The sequence below is a fragment of the Pleurodeles waltl genome, chromosome 2_2 (assembly GCF_031143425.1).
Source record: "Pleurodeles waltl isolate 20211129_DDA chromosome 2_2, aPleWal1.hap1.20221129, whole genome shotgun sequence".
Taxonomy (NCBI): domain Eukaryota; kingdom Metazoa; phylum Chordata; class Amphibia; order Caudata; family Salamandridae; genus Pleurodeles; species Pleurodeles waltl.
Genome location: NC_090439.1, coordinates 1,183,918,012 through 1,183,939,860, shown reverse-complemented (window position 1 = coordinate 1,183,939,860; position 21,849 = coordinate 1,183,918,012). Strand labels below are relative to the sequence as shown.

Sequence of the window (21,849 nt, the reverse complement as noted above, 5' to 3'; positions counted from 1 at the left end):
ATTTTCATTGTAGTTAGGTTGACTATTCTATAGGAAAGGAGTTGGTTATGTTATTACATTTAATAATGCTGATTTTGGTTTAGAAACAGCTAGTACAATGATTCAAAGTCTCATTGTAATTGCTATCAATTCTATAATTTGATATTAAAGTCAAACCTATGTTAATTGTTATGGATATTTTAGAAAGGTTACATTTTCTCTTCATTAAACCTGTGAAAATTGCATTTGCATTTACTCCAAATGTCACCTGGCAGCTGAATAGCCCTCCTTGTTGAGGTGTGAAGTTGCTTCTAGAAATGGGGTAAAGGCCTTGGGTGTGGGGACATCTTTCTGTTTCCTTCATATAATGACCTGTAGAACTTGATTAACTTCAAAGTAGCTTCCTCTGAGACAGGCTGATGACGTTAACACCTGAACCCGCCCCTTCCTTTGCCTCTCTGGTTAGACAGGCATCAATCCAAGTGTGAGGAGAGCTGCTCCAGAGCTGGTTTAGAGGTACAACAGAGAAGAAGCTGCTGATTTTCATTGCCACACCAATGGGTTAGGCACAGGAGCTCTTCACAGGGCATGAAAGGTTCTCTTATTTTGATTTTAGATAGTGAAAGGCACTGTGGAATTGTTTGCAGCAGGAGATACTGGAAAGCAGCAAAAGTGGATAGGGTCACCCTATGTACTTTGAACCCATTGCTTAGGTAGTGGCCAAGAGAGGTGCCAGCCATAATTGTGGCATCTCTGGTACTCCCGTCAGAACACTGCAATATGTGTGGCAGAGCCAGAAGAGGACTGAACCTGCTGTCTGTGACCTGTGAAGAGCACCAAAGGACTGGAGTTGCTCTGCCCTATACCCAGGACCTAGAGGAATCTGCAAGAGTTGGCTGACCTATTTCAAACTTCAGGGACACAACAAGCTACTAGAGGTGTTTTCCTGCACTGCCCAGCTTACCAGTTCAGCCTGGTCCTAGCCTCCACCCTGCTGTTGGCCTCTGCTAGAGTGAATCCTGACCCCCAGGTGGTGTTCTCAAGGTCCAGGACTCTTTGCTTGTGTTAAAGTGCCCTCCTACTAATATTGAGTAATGGAAAATCTTGAAGGTAAACATGCATAACTTAGTACATAACCTAGTTTCACTATCTTAAAAGTACATACCTGGGTAAGTTACTAACTATAGAATTTGGTGATCCCAAATGTACATGGTATTATGTGTTTTTTTTCCTTTCCATTTATGCTAGGTAAAACCAGGTGGTGGCCAGGTAAACCAGGTGGTGAAGGGCAGGAATAACAATCTACTTAAAAAACCAAGCTAGTTTGATACCACATTTCTCTATTCTTAGGTGATTGTATATGATCTTCATACATCCAGCTCAAGTACCAAATAATTGTTGTCTCCATCCTCCATGTTCAGGTGAGTAGACTATCATCATACATCATACATCTAGTTCAATAACCACATCATTGGTTCTCTTTCCTTTATGTGTTTTAATAGGTGTTGGTTATCTTCATACAGATACTTCAATAACCACATCATTGGGCTCTCCTTCCTCGATTCACAAATAGACTACCTTCATTTGTCTAGTTGAGTAACCACATCATTGGTCTCTCCTTGCTCAATTTTCAAACGGATTTAGACTATCTCATACACCTAGTTCAGCATTGTCTTCCCTCACGCACTGACATGGAGTTCAGTAACTACAGCATTGGTTTTCCCATTCTTTATGTGCAGTCAGCTATAGACCTTCTTCATGCACCTCGTAGCATAACCATTTAATTGGTTGTCAACTTCCTCCATTCTCAGGCAGGTGTAGATTAGATTTTAACCTGCCTTATGTGAGAAAGGCTAAGTCTTGGTGAAATGGTAGTTTGACCAAACCCTCTGCCCACCTGCCCAATTTTGATTTGGGGCATATAACCAGGTTTTTGCTAAGAGTTGTTTAATCTACTCTAATGGCCTGACAGAGTGTGTTGGGGGGCACCACCCACCATTTTTAGGGTACATGGTATTATGTGTTTTTTTTCCTTTCCATTAATGCTAGGTAAAACCAGGTGGTGGCCAGGTAAACCAGGTGGTGAAGGGCAGGAATAAAAATAATGAACCCCACACCACAGAAAAAAACTCCAATGGTGTGTGGGCCATTATTTTTGTAAAATATTTTTTGGGGAATTTGTTTTTGAAAAATAAATACATTTGAAAATGTAGTCATCTGTCCATCAAGACTGACTGTGCTGTCTGTCACACTTTTCTTAAATGGGCAGGAACCGCTGTGATGGTGGTCCTTGCCAATGGATAGAGATGTCAGTGGTGCCAATGGTAAAATCAGAAAGGAGGACGTTAAGATCTTTTCCACTGTCTGCCTTTACTCTGTCCTTCAAACAATTGTTCAGTCCCTAAACCTTATAGAAAATAAATTATTATAAAGCAGATTCCTCTACACATCATCCTAGGCAGAAAATAAACATTGGAATCAAGTTCAGGAACCTCCACTCCAGTCGTATAATGATAATTATTGATGTCAGTTAGAAGGTCCACATCCTGCTTTGGGCATGGTTAGTCCTCCTCACATCAACCAGAGACTCAGTGGTGCCACAGAGAGTTACCTAGCACAGCCAAAAAGGTGATATCTGGAAGTAAAAAGAAAAATGCTCATGCGATACCTAGTAACACAAGAAAATACATGTTTCTTAGAAAAGACCTGCCACATCTCCTCAACCTTCCCTTAGATGTCTGTAGCCTCAGCTCTTTGCCCTCTTCACCTCAGTAGGGTTTTCCTTTAAATTTTACCTGGCCTTATTTCTCCCGGAGAGGAGGCTTTGGAGTACAGAATGTGCTCAGGAAACCACTAACCCCAACCTCACAGTAAAAACCTTGAAAGCTATTTATGCTGTAGTAAGGCTGGTTGTTCTATAGGGAAAGAGTGCGTTATGATATTACATTTAATTATGCTGATTTTGGTTAAGAAACAGCTAGTAAAATGATTTAAAGACTCTTTGTATTGGTTATCAAAGCTCCAACCTCCCCTTTGATGTCTGTAGCCTCAATCCTTTTCCAACTTCCCCTCAGCAGGGTTTTCCTTTAAATTTTACCTGGCCCGGTTTCCCCTCGTAGGGGAGGCTTTGGAGTACAGAATGTGCAGTCCTCAATCCAACTATCTCCAAGCACAGGCCATGGTTTGACTCGACAACCTGCCTGATATGGCATTCATTAGAGTGGTGCAGTCCTCATTGCTGTGGAGAGAGCCAGGCCATTGACACAAGGATCAGGGATCAGAAATACTATCCTGGCAATGCCCCCTGTCTATACTAGGACTTGGTAAAAACCAGGCATACTCCCTTGGGTCCAAGTTTGAGAGATGGTGACAAGCACTTCAGGGCTTAGCAAGAAGACAGCCTTCCTTCATAGACCAAAACCACGCTCCCTAAAATATGCTTTTTATTTTTATAGTAAAACATGTTCAACATACATTGTCAATAAGCATATGTCAGCAGAATGAGGTGAAAGAGTGAGACATCTCGATGGGTAGCAGAACCTTCCAACTTTCAGAGCTTAACACCAGAAGAATAATAACACAGAAAGGGAGCAAACCACAATCTATTGATTACCTGTGTGTGATCCAGAGATTATTTGCAGGGATCCTGAAAAGAACAAAAAGAAGCGGAAAGTTACTAAATATTTCCTTTCGTCATCTCAGTCAAACTGTCAGTTCGTCGTGCACTGGATTTCCTTGTGATGAGTCATGGTGAGCTAACAATATATTGGTTGTGTAGGATTTTTTTTTAATACCCATTTCCTGCGAGGTCGACTGGGAGAAGAGAAACACTAGGAATGCTGTTGATGTTTTACGACAGCTCTTAGCCTCATTTCTTCAGAGCTCCTTCCAGAGTAGTCCTTCTGAAGTGGAGACTCATAGAGGGTTGGATGGCTAGATATCTTTGCAGTCAAGGTCCCAGGCCCAGCTCTCCCGTGCTGCTGCATTGCTCTTGTTCCTGTCTTCTTCCCGCTTTTTCCCCTGTTCTTGAGTGCCTTTTCTCTGCTTTTCCTTCATTTTCACTGCTTTCTTCTTGCGTTTCCCCCGTTTTTGTGTGCCTTCTCTTTGCTTTTCCCCTCATTCTCACTGTTTCCTCCCTACTGTTCCTTTAGTGCCCTCTCCTTGCTTTTCCCTTATTTTAATTGCTTTCTCCTTGCTTTCCCCTCCATTTTGTGCCTTCTTCTTGATCTTCCCTCATTTTCATTGCTTTCTCCTTGCTTTTTTCTCAGTTTTTGTGTGTCTTCTCCTTGCTTTTCCCTCCCTCATGTTTGTGTGCGTCTCCTTGTTTTTTCTTGTTTTCACTTTTTTCTTCTTCCTTTTCTTGCCCATTTTTTGTGTGTCTTCTCCTTGCTTTTCCCTAAGTTTTCACTGCTTTCCCCTATTTTTTGTGTGTCTCCCCCCTTGCTTTTCCCTAGTTTTCACTGCATTTTCCTTGCTCTTTCCACATGTGCCTTCTCTTTGCTTTTAACCCATTTCACCGATTACGCCTTGCTTTTCCCACCATTTTCATTGCTTTCTTTGGAACCTGCCAGCACCTGGATACCCTGTAGGGTGATTAGCCGTGCTTTACAATAACTCATTTTAGGAAAGTACCATCTTGCCCCCATATTTCACTGTATATATGTTGTTTTAGTTGTATGTGTCACTGGGACCCTGCCAGGCAGGGCCTCAGTGCTCATAAGTATGTGGCCTGTATGTGTTCCCTGTGTGATGCCTAACTGTCTCACTGAGGCTCTGCTAACCAGAACCTCAGTGGTTATGCTCTCTCTTTACTTCCAAATTTGTCACTAACAGGCTAGTGACTAAATTTACCAATTCACATTGGCTTACTGGAACACCCTTATAATTCCCTAGTATATGGTACTGAAGTACCCAGGGTGTTGGGGTTCCAGGAGACCCCTATGGGCTGCAGCATTTCTTTTGCCACCCATAGGGAGCTTTGACAATTCTTGCACAGGCCTGCCACTGCAGCCTGAGTGAAATAACGTCCACGTTATTTCACAGCCATTTACCACTGCACTTAAGTACCTTATAAGGCACCTATATCTCTAACCTCCAACTACCTATGTATTGCGTCACAATGGTAACTCCGAACATGGCCATGTAACATGTCTAAGATCATGGAATTGTCACCCCAATACCAATACCATTCTGGTATTGGGGGACAATTCCATGATCCCCTGGGTCTCTAGCACAGTACCTGGGTACTGCCAAACTGACTTTCCGGGGTCTCCACTGCAGCTGCTGCTGCTGCCAACCCCTCAGACAGGTTTCTGCCCTCCTGGGGTCCAGGCAGCCCTGGCCCAGGAAGGCAGAACAAAGGACTTCCTCTGAGAGAGGGTGTAACACCCTCTCCCTTTGGAAATAGGTGTGAGGGCTGGGGAGGAGTAGCCTCCCCCAGCCTCTGGAAATGCTTTGATGGGCACAGATGGTGCCCATCTCTTCATAAGCCAGTCTACACCGGTTCAGGGATCCCCCAGCACTGCTCTGGTGTGAAACTGGACAAAGGAAAGGGGAGTGACCACTCCCTTGACCTGCACCTCCCAGGGGAGGTGCCCAGAGCTCCTCCAGTGTGTCCCAGACCTCAGCCATCTTGGAAACAGAGGTGTTGGGGGCAAACTGGACTGCTCTGAGTGGCCAGTGCCAGCAGGTGACGTCAGAGGCTCCTTCTAATAGGTTCTTACCTCTCTTGGTAGCCAATCCTCCTTCCTAGGTAGCCAAACCTCCTTTTCTGGCTATTTAGGGTCTCTTCTTTGGGGAATTCCTTAGATAACGAATGCAAGAGCTCATCAGAGTTCCTCTGCATCTCCCTCTTCAGCTTCTACCAAAGGATCGACCGATGACTGCTCAGGATGCCTGCAAAACCGCAACAAAGTAGCAAGATGACTACCAGCAACATTGTAACCCCTCATCCTGCTGGCTTTCTCGACTGTTTCCAGGTGGTACATGCTCTGGGGGTAGCCTGTCTTCACTGTGCACCAGAAGCTCCGAAGAAATCTCCTGTGGGTCGACGGAATCTTCCCCCTGCTAACGCAGGCATCAAAAGACTGCATCACTGGTCCTCTGGGTCCCCTGTCATCCTGACGAGCGTGGTCCCTGGAACTTAGCAACTCTGTCCAAGTGACTCCCACAGTCCAGTGACTCTTCAGTCCAAGTTTGGTGCAGGTAAGACTTTGCCTCCCCACGCTAGACTGCATTGCCGCCTCCTGTGCACTCTTCCAGGATTTCCTTCGTGCACAGCCAAGCCTGGGTGCCCGACACTCCTTCCTGCAGTGCACAACCTTCTGAGTTGTCCTCCAGCATCGTGGGACTCCCTTTTGTGACTTCGCATGGACTCCGGTTCACTCTTCTTCCAAGTGCCTGTAAGGGTACTTCTGCGGGTGCTGCCTGCTTCTGTGAGGGCTCCCTGAGTTGCTGGGCGCCCCCTCTCTCTCCTCCTCGAAGAGGTGACATCCTGCTCCCTCCTGGGCCAGAGCAGCACCCAAAAACCTCTACCACGACCCTTGCAGCTAGCAAGGCTTGTTTGCGGTCTTTCTGCATGGGAATACCTCTGCAAGCTTCATTGCGACATGGGACATCCGTCTTCCAAAGGAGAAGTCCCTAGCTCTCTTCTTTCTTGCAGAACTCCAAGCTTCTTCCATCCGGTGGCAGCTTCTTGCATCCTCAGCTGGCATTTCCTGGGCTCCTGCCCACTCTCGACATTGTCGCGACTATTGGACTTGGTCACCTTGTCTTACAGGTACTCAGGTCCGGAAATCCATTGTTGTTGCATTGCTGGTGTTTGTTCTTCCTGCAGAATCCCCCTATTACGACTTCTGTGCTCTCTGGGGGTAGTAGGTGCACTTTACACCTACCTTTCAGGGTCTTGGGGTGGGCTATTTTTCTAACCCTCACTGTTTTCTTACAGTCCCAGCGACCCTCTACAAGCTCACATAGGTTTGGGGTCCATTCGTGGTTCGCATCCCACTTTTGGAGTATATGGTTTGTGTTGCCCCTATACCTATGTGCTCCTATTGCAATCTACTGTAATTCTACACTGCTTGCATTACTTTTCTTGCTATTACTTACCTAATTTTGGTTTGTGTACATATGTCTTGTGTATATAAGTTATCCTCATACTGAGGGTACTCACTGAGATACTTTTGGCATATTGTCATAAGAATAAAGTACCTTTATTTTTAGAAACTCTGTGTATTGTGTTTTCTTATGATATTGTGCATATGGCACCAGTGGTATAGTAGGAGCTTTACATGTCTCCTAGTTCAGCCTAAGCTGCTTTGCCATAGCTACCTTCTATCAGCCTAAGCTGCTAGAAACACCTCTTCTACACTAATAAGGGATAACTGGTCCTGGCACAAGGTGTAAGTACCTCTGGTACCCACTACAAGCCAGACCAGCCTCCTACACTGATTGATTGGACCTTTCTTTCTCTTCAGATCTTAAGATCCTCTTCAGATCTTCTTTAGTCGTCATGTTCTCAAATTTCCTGTGTCTGCCTGAAGGGTTACCATTCCTTCAATGTCCCTTTGGATATTTTGGAGAAAAATGTCACATTCTTTGATTGAAATGGTTGATGACAAAGACACCATGCACACTTTGTGTAGGTCTGATGCTGTCTTGTACCTGGCAGATGAAGGTCACTTTTGACAGAAAAATATGTAGCACGACCAAGAAAAATTTAGGTTCATATTTATACTTTTTTGTGCTGCATTTCTGTAATTTTTTGACGCAAAATCGGCACAAACTTACAAAATACTATTGTATTTTGGAAGTTTGCGCTGCTTTTGTGTAAAAAAATGATGCAAATGCGGCACAAAAAAGTATAAATATGGGCCTTGGTGCCAAGAAAAATGTAGTAGATCAGAGATTTTTAAACTTGGTTTGCGGATCGTGGGGTCCACAACAGCTACTCAGGGGTTTCTGGGTTGTTTACAAAAAAAAAATTTTAAAAGCAAATTTGAAAACAGAAAATACTAAAACGCTCTGTAACTGAATGATCTGCAATTGTAAGATTACGTTGAAATCCTTATTTTGACTTGTGGGAGTTGTAGAGATACAGCAAAAGGAATCCAGTATAAGCGACTTGTGACCTCAAATCAAGAACTGGTAAATGCCAACAAAATGAGACCATGCATTGGAGCAAAAAATGTAATATATGCTAGCGAACAGCATATTGCTCCATCTTTTAGAAATGAAAGTACTTTTTTTAAACAATTAATTTTTCTTATTAAAATTAGTTTTCTTGCAAATATTTTTGTTTGCAAATTTAATAAATTTTTTATAATTTATGTGTTTGTTAGATGTGCACTGTCTTCTGTGTTTTTTTCCGTATTGTTTTTATTTTTAAAACATATAAATGAGTGGGTTTCCTCAGGGTTACAATAATTATTCACTGAGATTCCACGGAAAACAAGAGGTTAAGAGCCGCTGCCATCATTTTCTATTGGGGACAAGTGAAGCTGATGCAATTCACATACTTTAGATTTTCTCTGATAACCAGAGATGTTAAAACCTCCAGGTGATTCGGGATCCTTCTCTCATGAGTCAGAAAATAAGGATTGACCATGGGAGGCAACTGCTGGTACAATGCATCTTGGATAGTGGAAGCTCCTGGAAACTTATAGGTACAGAATTGTAGTTTCACACAGTGGTGCTGGAAAAAGTTTCAGACTGGGGTTTCTGCTATTGGTGCTACTCTTTCATTAGACAGTATATTGTCATTGAGATGAACACTTAGGGCCAGATTTACAAGAAACGGGTGCATCGCTGTGCTGCGACAAAATCAGCAGCGCCGCACCAGTTTTGAAACGCAGGGCCGCGCTGTATTCAGAAGAGTACAGCGCAGACCTGCGAGTCCCCTGCGCTGGTGCTAAATTAAGCTGCCTGCGCCAACACAGGCATCCTTGCACCATAGTGCAACGGTGTCTGCAATGAGGAGAGTGATTGTTTGTGTGCAGGGAGGTGTTCCTTCCTGCACATAAACAATCTACAATGGTGATTTGGCAGAATGCAGCACACATAGAAGTGCCAAAGACTAATTTTTGAAGGGCATTTTGCTTTTTCTTCTTTCCATGTCATCTTTCTTCTTCCATGTGTGCTGCAGAATGAAAAAGCAAAAAACAAAAAACGAGGAAGCATAAAAGCATACCTCCTCATTTTGCCATGTTAACGCCACCCCCGGGGTGAGGTTAGTTTTTGGCACTACCACAGATTTAGGATTTCTTATAATGCAATGGGTGTTGCAATGGAACGCGCACTGTGCCACAGGATAAAAGCTAGCCTGGCTAATGAGGAGTGATTCCCTGACACCGGTCCCAGGATGCTTGTTTCCGGTCAAGGAAGGACCTGGCTTGGCAGCTCGGGCTGGACTGTTCCTTTGGGGAGGATCCCTGAAGGTCTGGGAATTAATCCTCTGTTTGGCTGAGTGAAGAATCTCTGACTGGACCCCTGGTCAGAGCTCTAGCAGAGTCAGGGTTTGAATCCTTCATATCTTCACTCCATTATCCATTCTGCTGTGTCACAAAGTAATCAAAGCAGGGTCCACAGTCTCATGAAGGGCTGTCTTGCTTGGCTTTGCGAAGAAGGTCTGACTAGGCCAGATCTCCAGCAGGTGCTGTGTCACAAAGAGAGTGAGAAAGAGTCTGCAGGCCCCTGGAGGTGAAGAAGCTCAGACCGGGCCCTGAGTCAGAACGCGGGAGTGGAAGCCCCAATCTTGCACTCCATGGTCCAGCCACTGTGTCACAAAGTGCCTTGGAAAGGTCCCTGCAGTGGCCAGGAGTTCTACCCTGCCTGACCAAGGGACGAAGTTCTGATTGGGGCCCAGGTCAGATCTTCATCTGGCCTGGGGGTAAGAGGCCCCAGCACTGAGTTCCCTTTCTTAGCCTATTGTGTTGCAAGGTATCCAGGGTTAGGTCCTGAAGGCCTAGGAAGGCTCTGACTGAGCTCAGGGTGAGTGGAAGCCTTAGTCTTGAACTCTGTATTCCAGCCTACTGTTTCACAAAGTGCCTGTGATGGGGCCCCACAGGCCCAGGTAAGTCTCCCTTGCATGTCTGAGTAAAGAATCTTTGACTATGCCCTGGGTGAATTGTCCGACTGGCCGCAAGTTGAAAGGCCCCAGCTTTGGCCCCCTTTCTCTGGCCCACTGGTTCACTTGGTCCATTGTGGGATGTACTACTTTTCTAGCTTTGGCTTTTGTGTCAAGCAAGGAGCTTCCAACATATCAGGACTGTCTGACATGAGGGTCTTTTGTGGAGGCCACCCAGCAGAGAGAAGGCCAAGGAGCTAGCCAGAGTGGTTGGGTTCAGGTAGCGGTTGTTCTGCGGGCCACCTGGAAGTCTGGCCACGCACTCCTGTCTGTTACCCTTCTCACTCATCACATTTCCACAACAGTTCAGAATGACCATTCTATGGGGTGCCCCGGCTGCCTGTGCCAGTACACCTGTGTCCCGCTCATTCTGATCCTCAGTCTGCCTCTCTCTTCTGTTGTCACGGAGCACCCTCGGCCTTCTGGCATCCTTGTGACTGACCCATCTCCCCAGCTCTCTGAAGGTATGCAGAGACTTCAAAGGGGTGTGAAGGTTGGTACAGGAAGGGCACACAGTTCCTCGTCCCATCCTACAGGCACAGCTACCTGGTTGATCCTCCTAGTAGCATGTCATATAATTAAATAATACATTATACATCCATGGTCCATGTGGAGGGAGGTAGGGTGCCATTCTTGATCAGCAGGTATGTGGCTGAGAAGCATATGTTAAGTACATGACTCAAATAGAGGGAGATAATGAGGGGTTGAGCTGAAGAGCAATGGGTCCAGGATTAGCAGATGAACTGTCATGTCCTAGATCCCTGACATTACCCCCTTGTACAGACCCCTTGTTTCAAGTACTGATCAATAGGGAAATCAGGTATGTCCCACAGCTGCGCTCCTAATACTATACAGGGAAAATACTTGAGTTGAGTATGATGTGCTTCCATTCCTAGTGTGACAATAGGTGAAATTCTGCATGTAACATGTCCAAGGTTTTGAGATTCCCTTGCATTACTAACTAATTAAAAATGAGTATGCCTGCCTTTTGTCATGTCTGTCATGTTTCCCAGTTGATGGGTCATCCTCCTATGGGTATGCTTTAATTGGTCCAAACTGGTGCTTGTGCATGTAATCTCAAACATGTAAAGGGTGCTTGGAGGAATGCTTGCAATAAGTCTAAGAACTGGAATTCACTTGGGTACCACTCCAACCCATTGTTCTTCTGCTCACCATGCCATCTCAGTTTGGACCCAGCCATGTACAAATCATGTTTGGCCCTGGTCCCATGGGAAGATTCCAGACCGAACTGCAAGGCCAGGTCTTCCTTCGACTAGAACACAAGCCACCCAATACCAGTTTAATCCTGACTGGGGCTCACCAGTCAGTTCTAGGTTGATTCCAGTGACACAGAGCATTGATCCATGACTGAGGATGCCTTTGCCGCTTAGGGTGGTACTTTAGCCACAAAAATGGTGATGAGAGGAATGCTTGCAATAAGGCTAACCACTGGCAACCAACTGGGTAGAATTCTAATCTATCATTATTTTACACACCATGCCACTCCTAGAATTCCCGCCTTTTCTACCTGTTTGAGATGTCTCATTTTGAGTCTGTAAACCAATGTTGTGGGTTCATTTTATCGCTTTTTTGGGCACACGTATTTTAGGTCTAGTCTGGGGCATGTGCCCTTTTACCTATATACTCATTTCATTTTTGTGTTAATTTTATTATATTGTAGCATGGCTTGCTTCTAGCAATGTTGTTTTTTCATTATAATCAATTGCTTTTCTGTGAAAGTATTGTTGTCAGTTCCTTTGCGTGACATTTCATACTGGGCCTCTGCTCAAGGCTGTACCTGATAGTACCCAATAGTTTACCTACTATTACCAAGAGTCTAAGAGTCACGGAGCCAACCTTCTAAACCTAGACATATTATCACATCAGGTCTGTTCTCAGAACAGAACACTTTTTTTTTATAAAAACACCACGTATGCCAAAGGAGGTTAGAGGGTATATTCCAGTTAGCCATCTTACACTATGTGCCACTTTCTTGCAGCTTTGCTGATCTTGGGGTTGTCTCTTCAGCCTACTGAGAGGACTGCCAGCATAACAACAACAGGCAGACCCCTGGTGGATGGGGTCGGGGGCTCCTTCCGTAGACCAATACGGGCAGACGGGCTATCACGGCTATGCCTTCACATTAGATGCTAGAAGAATAGGAAGGCATTCTTAGACTAATGATTATTCTAGGATTCTTATACTGCTTATATGTTTTACTTTAATGGTCACAATTATTACTATGCTATGTTTCATCTTCCTAATATTTGCCGCTCATTCTTTTTTTCATGGCATGCAGTCCTTCAAGTAAATACATTGAAAAGTATCATGCATTCCTTTGCTTGCCTTTGCATGTGTGAGAACTGTGCAAATGAGAGAAAGAGGTAAAATCTGTTTCACCACGATTTCCCTGAGGAGTCAGAGTGTCATACGTCTAGCTGCCACCAATCATACTTACTTTCTGTGTTTGAGTGAGGTGCTGCTAGCTAGCTGAGAAGGTGAGGCTGACAGCTTCCAGTCAGTGTGATTGACTCATTCATCCACACACAGTGGTGTTGCAGCTCAAAACCAAGCAGTCTTATCCCCATGATAAGTTGTCTGACACCAAATACTTTATTCTACTTGCAACCAAAATATTCAGGTCCATTTTGGCCATCTCCAAGGGTTTTGACCTCTGCCTCTATGGTAAATTGATGATCAGTCCTACTTTAATGGGCCAGAGTCATGTTGTTCATAACTTGCCTCTGATAGTAGCTTTGGCCAGCGCCCAGAGTTTGAAAGGAACCTCATTATCTTGAAGATGCGGAATACTGGGCTATTTGAGATAGACCTTTTCTGTGGGCGCTTTGTCATGCAAAACATTAAGCAGCAATGGTTTCTGTATTGGTTTGTTGAGGTTCCAATCAACAGCTGCGGTGTTCCACTGTTGCATGTTCTGTGATTCAGCCCTTTAGATCGTACATAGGAATATTAGTGGAGCTGTTGTTATATTGACCAGGTGCCATGGGTGGTGGATAGAAAGGGTATTCTTTGTCTGTTGGGTGGAAGAGGTTTCTCAGGAGTGCCCTATCCCTGTTTGGCTGTGTCAGGTGGGCTGGTCCTGCCCAGTCCAGAATTACATTTGGGTCAAATTCCTGTCACCCCCTATAATCATGTAAGCGGTGCACAACTCTGTTATGATGCTGTTATTTCACTGGTGGAAGGCTCCATTAATATCAATTGGGACTTAGAATGTAAATTGATCACTTGTTTGCCAGTCTCATTTTAGCAAACACATATCTCCCTTCATTATCTGTCCACGACTATTTTACCATACATGGGACAGATTCAGCCAAAAGAGTGGCTTAGTCATCATTTTTTGAGCAAATGAGAGGCTAGGAGTTGGTTGTTGGCAAATACGTTGCCTCAAAGGTACTGAGATAACGTGGTTTATGTTACGCTGTGGTGCACTACACGGTGGCCTAGGTGCTGCTTCTTTTACTGCGGAGATTTCTTTTGTCTTAGTGAGTAGTGCTTTAACATGAGGTCATGGCTCCTAAGGTATTGATTTGGTGTATACGAGTGTGTACCATTGTCTTGCAACTTTCTCTGGCGTGCTTTACTTCTCTGTGGTTCTCGTGGGCTGGATGGCCAGGGCATCAGAGGAGGGGGAGCCTCAGTGCTCACCCCTGGAATCAGCGACTTCCTGGAGTGCCTCAGTGTGTTGCGTGAGCTCGCACTAGTAGCATTGGCACTTCATCGGTAGGCGCATTCCTGAAAGGAGAGGCATGGCAGTAAGGACAGGGGGCGCGTCACGTACCCATGGTTTGCAGACCTCCGCGGTTCGACAATATGATGAATCGCTCCTTGGTTTCCAATGCTATTCTGTCCAATTCACACCAACATGGAGTGATCCTGGCAGCATAGTTCCTGTGGGTCGTCGGACTTCCACTCAGAAGCGACCATCTTCTTCCTTGTCTTGACTTCCTCTCTAGTCTAGACCCGTCCAGTTTCACATCACTATGAACCACATGCACCCCACATACCTTTGTCCCACAACAACTTAAACATAACAAGAAGTACCTCCAAAAACATTCAGGTACAAACTTGCTTTTCTATAGTGGTCAGAAAATAATTGCAGAGCAGGGCATTTTAGGATGGACTTCTTATGAAGTTCACACTGATTATCTCAAATAATACCGCATAGCAGTGCAATATGAGACAATATGGAATCAATGGTTCATACCTGAAATCCAAATTGGAGCCATTCTGATAGTTATGTCCTAATTAGTAGAACTAGATGAAGATGAACACTAAAAGGGAATAAAAAAGCAGAGGGCATTTAAGTTTTCATTTCACATCTGGAATTCTCTTTCATCCCGAATACCAAAAATCCAGTCCCGCTTGGCGCCCCTCCTTTCCACCATCAGATGACATTTTGCACTTACATCACTCCGTGACCTTCTCACACTGTGAGTAACTCAACACACCCCTCACATATGGCTCCTATCAACACTAACCTTCACATCTAGAACACAAAACAGAACAGTTGGCTCCCCTTGCATCCAACAGGCTCTCACATTCAGCATCTGTTCACATCCAAATCCCCTTTACAAGAGGCACCCCACTCCCTCCTTTCCCTCTGGCACATTCTCACCCTAGGTAACCTCACTTTTAGGTTAGTTTAGATTAGTCTAGTTTAGTTTAGTTTATTCATGTATAGTTAATAAAACCCATTACATATACATTAAAGAATATTACAATATTACCATGCTAGTACAATATAGCCCCTAACATGTAATCTTTATGAAAACTAGTAAGTCACTGCATGTTATCACATTTTAAATTAAAGAGTTAAAAGTTGTAATATAACAGTTTACCACAATCAGTTAAGCTATTACGCCCAATATGATGAAAAAATTAGCAAAGCCTACTTCAAGGCAAACCCTTCATCTTGTGATAGTAAAGTGCGGATATGCTGTTCAAACTTTTGCCATGAAGTGCATCTGTTGTACTTTAAAATACACTATGTAAAGTACTATTTTCCTGAAATGAAAGTCTAAGGAATTTAGAGGGCTTTCTTATTTGTACTACAATCCCTCGTCTAGTTATGTAGGTCAACTAAAAGATTAAAAGTACTGACCGGGCCACCAGATATACAGATGCTGTGTGCCTAGTACCTCCAGGGAGAGCCACTGAACTAGTCTCAAATGTAAACACAAATCAGAAAGTCAGAAAATAGATTTCTCCAGCTCCTTAGCAGCTAAGATAAAAAACATTAACCATCTTACATGCCAGGTGCACTGAAGCTCCCCCCAATAAGGAGGTAACCGCTGATCAACATGACCTAATGTGCAGAGCTCTTAGAGTGGGAAGTAAGAGTATTTGTCTATGTACTAACAAGGCAGGGCAAATGCACAGAAGATGAAGCATGGATTAATTTTTTGGGCCACAAAGCCTGCACTCTGAATTTTCCCAATGCTGTTTCCAGGGATGTGTCAAATCTTTTGATGCAAACACGCCAAGGCATATTAGCAGGAGTTTATGTTTGTTGACCTCTGAGAAGTGCGCAGACAGATAGGGCTGAGGACCCCAAGCTGCATATGATGGCATACCTGCCCATGCATGCCCTTTACTTGCTACAGTAGCCTTATCAATGACAAAGGATGAAAGTTTGACAGTTTTGTTTGTGATGCATTTAAAAGCAGCATAATTCATGGGGGTGTGTCAAGCATATTCTAATCGGAGTGCAGCAATTGAATGCTGTAAATTAGAAAACACAGAGGGGCATATTTATACTCTGTTTGCGCTGAATGTGCTTCAAAATTTTTGACGCACAATCGGCGCAAACCCTGCCCCATATTTATACTTTGACGTCCGACCAAGCGGGCGTCAAAATTCCACCATGTGTGTCATTTTTTGGAAGGGGGAACCAGCCTTGCGTTAATTATATGCAAGGTAGGCGTTCCCTTCCAAAAAATTACTTTAAGGCCTGTGCCCCTTATTTATACTCTGGCGTCATTTTGATGCACAGGAGGGGGTGGGCCTTAAAAAACGGCGCTCAGCCTGATGGGCGCCGTTTTTTAACGCCTGGGTCAGGGCAGGCGTTAAGGTACCTGTGGGCTTGGAAGGAGCCCAGACGTGCCCTCCCCTGCCCCCAGGGACACCCCCTTGTCTCTTGCCCACCCCAGGAGGACACCCAAGGATGGAGGGACCCATCCCAGGGAAGTAAAGGTAAGTTCGGGTAAGTATTTTTTCCCGATTTTTTTTGTGGCATAGGGGGGCCGGATTTGGGCCCCCCTACATGCCACCATGCCCAATGACCATGCCCAGGGGACATATGTCCCCTGGGCATGGCCATTGGGCATGGGGGCATGACTCCTGTCTTTGCTCATGTCAATGGAGGTTGGGCATCAAAAAAAATTGCGCAAATCCGGTTTGAGGCCTGAATTTTGCCTCAGACCTGATGTGCAACATTTTTTGACGCACAACCCCCATTTTCCCATACACCGGCGCTGCCTGGTGTGAGTCATTTTTTTTGATGCACACCAGTCCGCAGCACCGTCTAAGGTCATTCCATTAATAAGGCGCCCGCATGGCGCGTTGGAATGGCGTTAGCCGGCGGTAACATTTTTGACGCACAACTGCGTTGGCGCAGTTGTGCGTCAAAAAGTATAAATATGGGCCAGAGTTTTTTATGTGGGCCTGCCTCTCCATTTCCACTCAATGCGCAAGTGAATTAACTTTGGCTGCCCTCGTCCTCCAGTAGAATTTAACCAGGGTGTACTGCGTGGATGGACCCTGGTTGAGTGAACCAAATTCAAGTCTCATTTAGGATTGTAAAACATATTGAAGAATTGCAAAGATTTTTTTTTAAAACAAGACTTGAATGTAAGATGTTTAAAGCTGAAGCGTCTTTCCTTTTAAGCAATTCAGAGCCGTAAGATATTGAAGCCAAAAATTTGGCTCCCACAACCTGGAAGAGATGAAGCATTGAGGTGTTCAAAGTCTTATGTTTTGAGGTTTGAAAAGCGAACAGGAGGTTCTTTGCAACATGCATTTTTGATTATAAATGCAATTTGTAGGTTAGATGGGCTATAGGTGGACACCGAGGTTCTTACAGGTGTTGGCCAGTTGTAATATGTTACCATTGGGCCCCCAAGTGAATTTAGGCTGCCTGTTACTACCTCGACATTTAAAGCAGAGAACCTTCGTTTACTATATTTCAGACTCAGTTGCAAATTTTTAGTATACCTTTTTAGTAATTTTTAGTAACTGATTTATCAAACCGCTTCAACCCAATTGGGGTCTTGCTAGCGAGGACAATGTCATTGCCATATTGCAGACTTCCAGTTTGTGCTGTTCCCAAACTTGGGGGATCCCCCAGCACTAGGGCCAGGGGGCTGTTAAGGTCTGCCCTAGCTTGAATTGAACCCATGTGTTGCAATATAGGTAGATTATTCCCTCTAACAGTTTTACATTGCTTTCCACAGCTGGGCCCTTGGAACTTTATCAAAGAAGGTCTTGAGGTCAATAAAAAAGGAGAACAGTTTGCTGGGTTTGGTGATTGCTTGTTCAGCCAAGAGAGTGACTGCCAACAGGTTTGTTGAAGTGCTCATTCCTGCCCTGAAGTCAGTCTGTATTTTTGGAATTATATTGGAGCTATAAGCTGAATTCACTAAGTCGATGAGCATGTCTGAGGCATAAGTCTTGGCTTCCACATTTGTTAAGGCAATTAATCTGGAGTGAGTTGGATTTAAGCGTTCACCTGATCTATAAATAGACTGAAAGTCACTCCCACGCCATGACTTCGGAATAGTGTTTCATGCCAGGACATAACTAAAAAGCAGAGTTAAATATGAGGACTGGAAACTGACATTCTTTTTAATTATATAGTTTGGAAGGCTATTAGGCTCTGGAGCCCCCTCTGACTGGAGCCTTTATGCCAGACTCTGCGTATGATAACGGAGAGGGGGGATCCTGGCCTGCTAAATTACAAACTGGCAGGATTAGGCGCTACAATGTGGCTGGTACTCTTCTTGCTACTTTGATGTGGTTTTGCAGGCGTCCTGGAGCAGTCAGCGGTCGATCCTTGGCAGCATTCTAAGAAGAGATGCAGAGTAACTCTGGTGAGCTCTTGCATTCGTTATCTGAAGAGAAACCCACAGGAGAGACCCTAAATATCCCTCAGAGGAGGATTGGCCACCTAACCAGGTGAGCACCTATCAGGAGGGGTCTCTAACCTGCTGGCACTGTCCACTCAGAGGCCTCCACTGTGCCCTCACACCTCTGGATTCAAGATGGCAGAGGTCTGGGACACACTGGAGGAGCTCTGGGCACCACCCCTGGGGTGGTGATGGACAAGGTAGTGGTCACTTCCCTTTCCTTTGTCGAGTTTCACGCCAGAGCAGGGGATGTGGGATCCCTGAACCGGTGTAGACTGGCTTATGCAAGGAGGGCACCATCTGTGCCCTTCAAAGCAGGAGAGGCTACTCCTCCCAGGCCCTTCACACCTATTTCCAAAGGGAGAGGGTGTAACACCCTCTCTCAGAGGAAATCCTTTGTTCTGCCTTCCTGGGACTGGGCTGCCCAGGTCCCAGGGGGGGCAGAAACCTGTCTGAGGGTTGGCAGCAGCTATAGCCGCAGAGAAAACCCCAGAGAGCTAGTTTGGCAGTACCCAGGGTCCATGCTGGAGCCCCGGGGATGCATGGGATTGGCACCCCAATACCAGATTTGGCATGGGGGGACAATTCCATGATCTTAGACATGTTACATGGCCATATTCGGAGTTACCATTGTGAAGCTACATATAGGTATTGACCTATATGTAGTGCACGCGTGTAATGGTGTCCCCGCACTCACAAAGTCTGGTTAAATTGCCCTGAATAATGTGAGGGTACCTTGGCTAGTGCCAGGGTGCCCTCACACTTACTTGAGTGCAGTGTAAAATGGCTGTGAAATAACGTGGACGTTATTTCAGTCAGGCTGCAGCGGCAGTCCTGTGTAATATTGGTCTTAGCTCTCTATGGGTGGCAAAAGAAATGCTGCAGCCCATAGGGATCTCCTGGAACCCCAATACCCTGGGTACCTAGGTACCATATACAGTACTAGGGAATTATAAGGGTGTTCCAGTGTGCCAATCAGAATTTGTAAAAATGGTCACTATTCTGCAGTGACAATTGTAAACGCATAAGCAGACAGTAAAAACACCCTGACATATACTCACAAACAGGCCAAAAGTGGGGGTAACAAGGCTAGAAAGAGGCTACCTTCCTATGGTGTTGACCATGCTGCCTCCATTATTTCAGCATTATAGCGCTGATTCCTTTCATTGACCTGTGTGTTTATCTTGGCTCAAAATAGTTTAGTTTGATTGCTTGCTTGCATACATTAATTTTGATTCAAATGCCCATATTAAAATTGTGTTTCACTACCCAAATTGCTCTTTGCTAGTTATGTTTAATTTTAGATATTTTTGACAGTAAATCCTGGCTGGGTTTACCACCCCTCAAATGGGCCCTCCTAAGCTCTCGATTGAGATGCTTCTTCCTGGTGCGTAATCATGGTGTGAACCACTCGTCCCCACTGTGGATTATACCTTGATGCCTTGATGTAGAATTTAGTAATAAGAGGAGGGGTGGCTCCTTCACTATAGCGTTGCCCCACTGGCTGGAGGTGGGAAGGGGGGAGGAGGGAAGAGTGCACCTAAGTGTGCATGTGTGTTTGGCCGGCCGTCTGAGGTTGGCCAAACACACATGCGCACTTAGGTTTACCAGCCAGGCTGGGGAAACTGCATAGACCCCAGGGAAGCAGCGCCAGGGTTGCTGGGGAGCCTACGCTAGTGTCCCAGCAGTGAATGCTGGGACACCAGAAGAAGAAGAGCGAAGCAGCAGGAGGGCGCAGGGACAGAGGCAAGGTAAGTGCCTTTTCATTTTTTATTTTTACCTCATCTCCGTCCCATCCCACCTCCCAACCTCCCTCAACCCACCAGTTATGCAGCATTGGCTGCTGAATAAGAATTTCAACAAAATGTTCCCATTCCTGAACAGGTGACAAATCTGAAGGGAAACTTGCCATTTTCTGTAGGACGTAGTTGGAGATAAAGTCCATGATGTTCCCTATTGTCATATGTTTCCATATAAGGCGCCTCAAATTGGGTGTTTGAGCAGGTACTTACAGGCATTGTACTTCTGGGGCCGTGGGAGGAGTGAGTTCCAGATTAAACATTTGAACAAAGTGATTGCCATCCAATCGTACTTTAATAGCTCAGGGTCAGCCAGTGTGTAATCCAAAGTGGAACCTGACTTGTCTGTAACTCTAGTAAAGGCTGCTGTATTGTCCAATGCATTTTACCCATTGAGGGTAGAGAAACACAGATTTTCTAGTGCTGTTTTGAAGAACTAGCCTTGAAAATAACTTCTTGTTTTATTTCCAACTATTTCTGGGGTATAATTTGTAGGTTTACCATGTGAGCCTTGCAACAAATTCATGTTTAATGCGCCTTACAGTGATAAAAAAGCTTGTAGGTACGTGGCATTCAAGGCTTTTAGTAGACCAAGAATGGTCTGAATTTTGTCAAATAATGCTTATGGGTGCGGTGGATACACAGATTTATAATTAATAGTGTGATATGTGGTCCACTACCATCTTAACGCACTGAATCCATGAGAGACCAACATTCAGTTCCTCATGAACCCACACAATGTCAGTTGAAATGTAAATCGCCATACCCCCTTTGCCCTTTCTTATTTTCACCTCTTTTGTTGCTGCATTAAAATATTTCTTGAATCCCATGATTGGAGTTGATTACTGCTGTCAGGTTTCTTGCAAGAGTACGATATCATAGTCATGTATAAATTAGATAAACGCATCCTCCCCAACCCTTGCACCAAGACCGTTCACATTCCATGCACAAATTCTATAAAACTGATCTTTGGGGTGATGACCTTGGGGCAAACCTCATGCAACTCTAAGAGGATATCTCTTAATAATCCTGATTTGCTGGAAAACCTCAGGATTGACATGCTGCTGAGCTATTTGAAACAGAATTGTTGACTGCTATGGGGCACTCCGGGCCGATCGCCCCCTTTAACATACCTATCGATTGCAGAGGCAGAAGCAAGGGGCTCGGGTAGCAAGCTGTTACCACTTTCCACACGTTAATTCCCCAAGCTTCAAAACATATGATGCAATAATTTAATCTGAACAAGTAATAGTATTATTCCATGGATGCTCAGGGTTGGAACTAAATTTGACTGCCTCTATGCTATTTGACTTAATATGCTGCAAGTTTTCAGCATTATATGTTACTGCTGAAGAAATCACCTCCATGGTGCTCAGTAGCTGAGGCCAAATTCATTACTGGAGGCCAAATAGATGGGTTTGAAGGCTGGTTTATAGTGTCTGTAGGTATCCATTCCAGTAAGTTGGAGACTAATTCTTTTTGAGCCGTTTTCTCACCAGAGGCAAATACTGATGGATCAGATCGACCCATGGTCTGCCACTCTACAGTTCTCCTATCATAGGCGCCTTCCTCCTCTGATACTTGGGCTCTTAATGATAGTTTGATCAGAGAGAGCAAAGAGTTATAGTTGTGTTTTCGGACAAGGGAGGGGGAAGAAGAAAGCTGGTCTGTAGGTGATACGTGTGACTGCCCAAACGGACTTAAGAGCATCTCACGAGTAACTGAGGAGGCTTCATTTCCCCCCTCATTAATGGCATTGTTCAAAGTATTATGAGCCTGAGTTGAGCATTGCTTCCTAGGTATA

General features: G+C 44.8%; 1 protein-coding gene across 11 annotated transcripts in view; it reads right to left on the bottom strand.

Annotated features, from left to right (window-relative positions):
• Window positions 1–1,454: 1,454 nt before the first annotated feature.
• The window catches only part of LOC138283053 (uromodulin-like), a 298,687-nt gene continuing 278,292 nt past the window's right edge, over window positions 1,455–21,849 (bottom strand). For 10 of the 11 annotated variants that reach the window (XR_011201046.1, XR_011201042.1, XR_011201047.1 and 7 more), the window contains 3 exons: window positions 14,328–14,394; window positions 3,593–3,625; window positions 1,455–2,614 (listed from right to left, as the gene is read on the bottom strand). Coding sequence is in view for 1 of the 11 variants with exons in the window: in XM_069221194.1 (XP_069077295.1) it covers window positions 14,365–14,394 (30 nt within the window). In the remaining 10 variants the exon portion in view is untranslated. The remainder of the gene's footprint in view (window positions 2,615–3,592; window positions 3,626–14,327; window positions 14,395–21,849) is intronic. The other variant, XM_069221194.1, reaches the window with a different exon arrangement.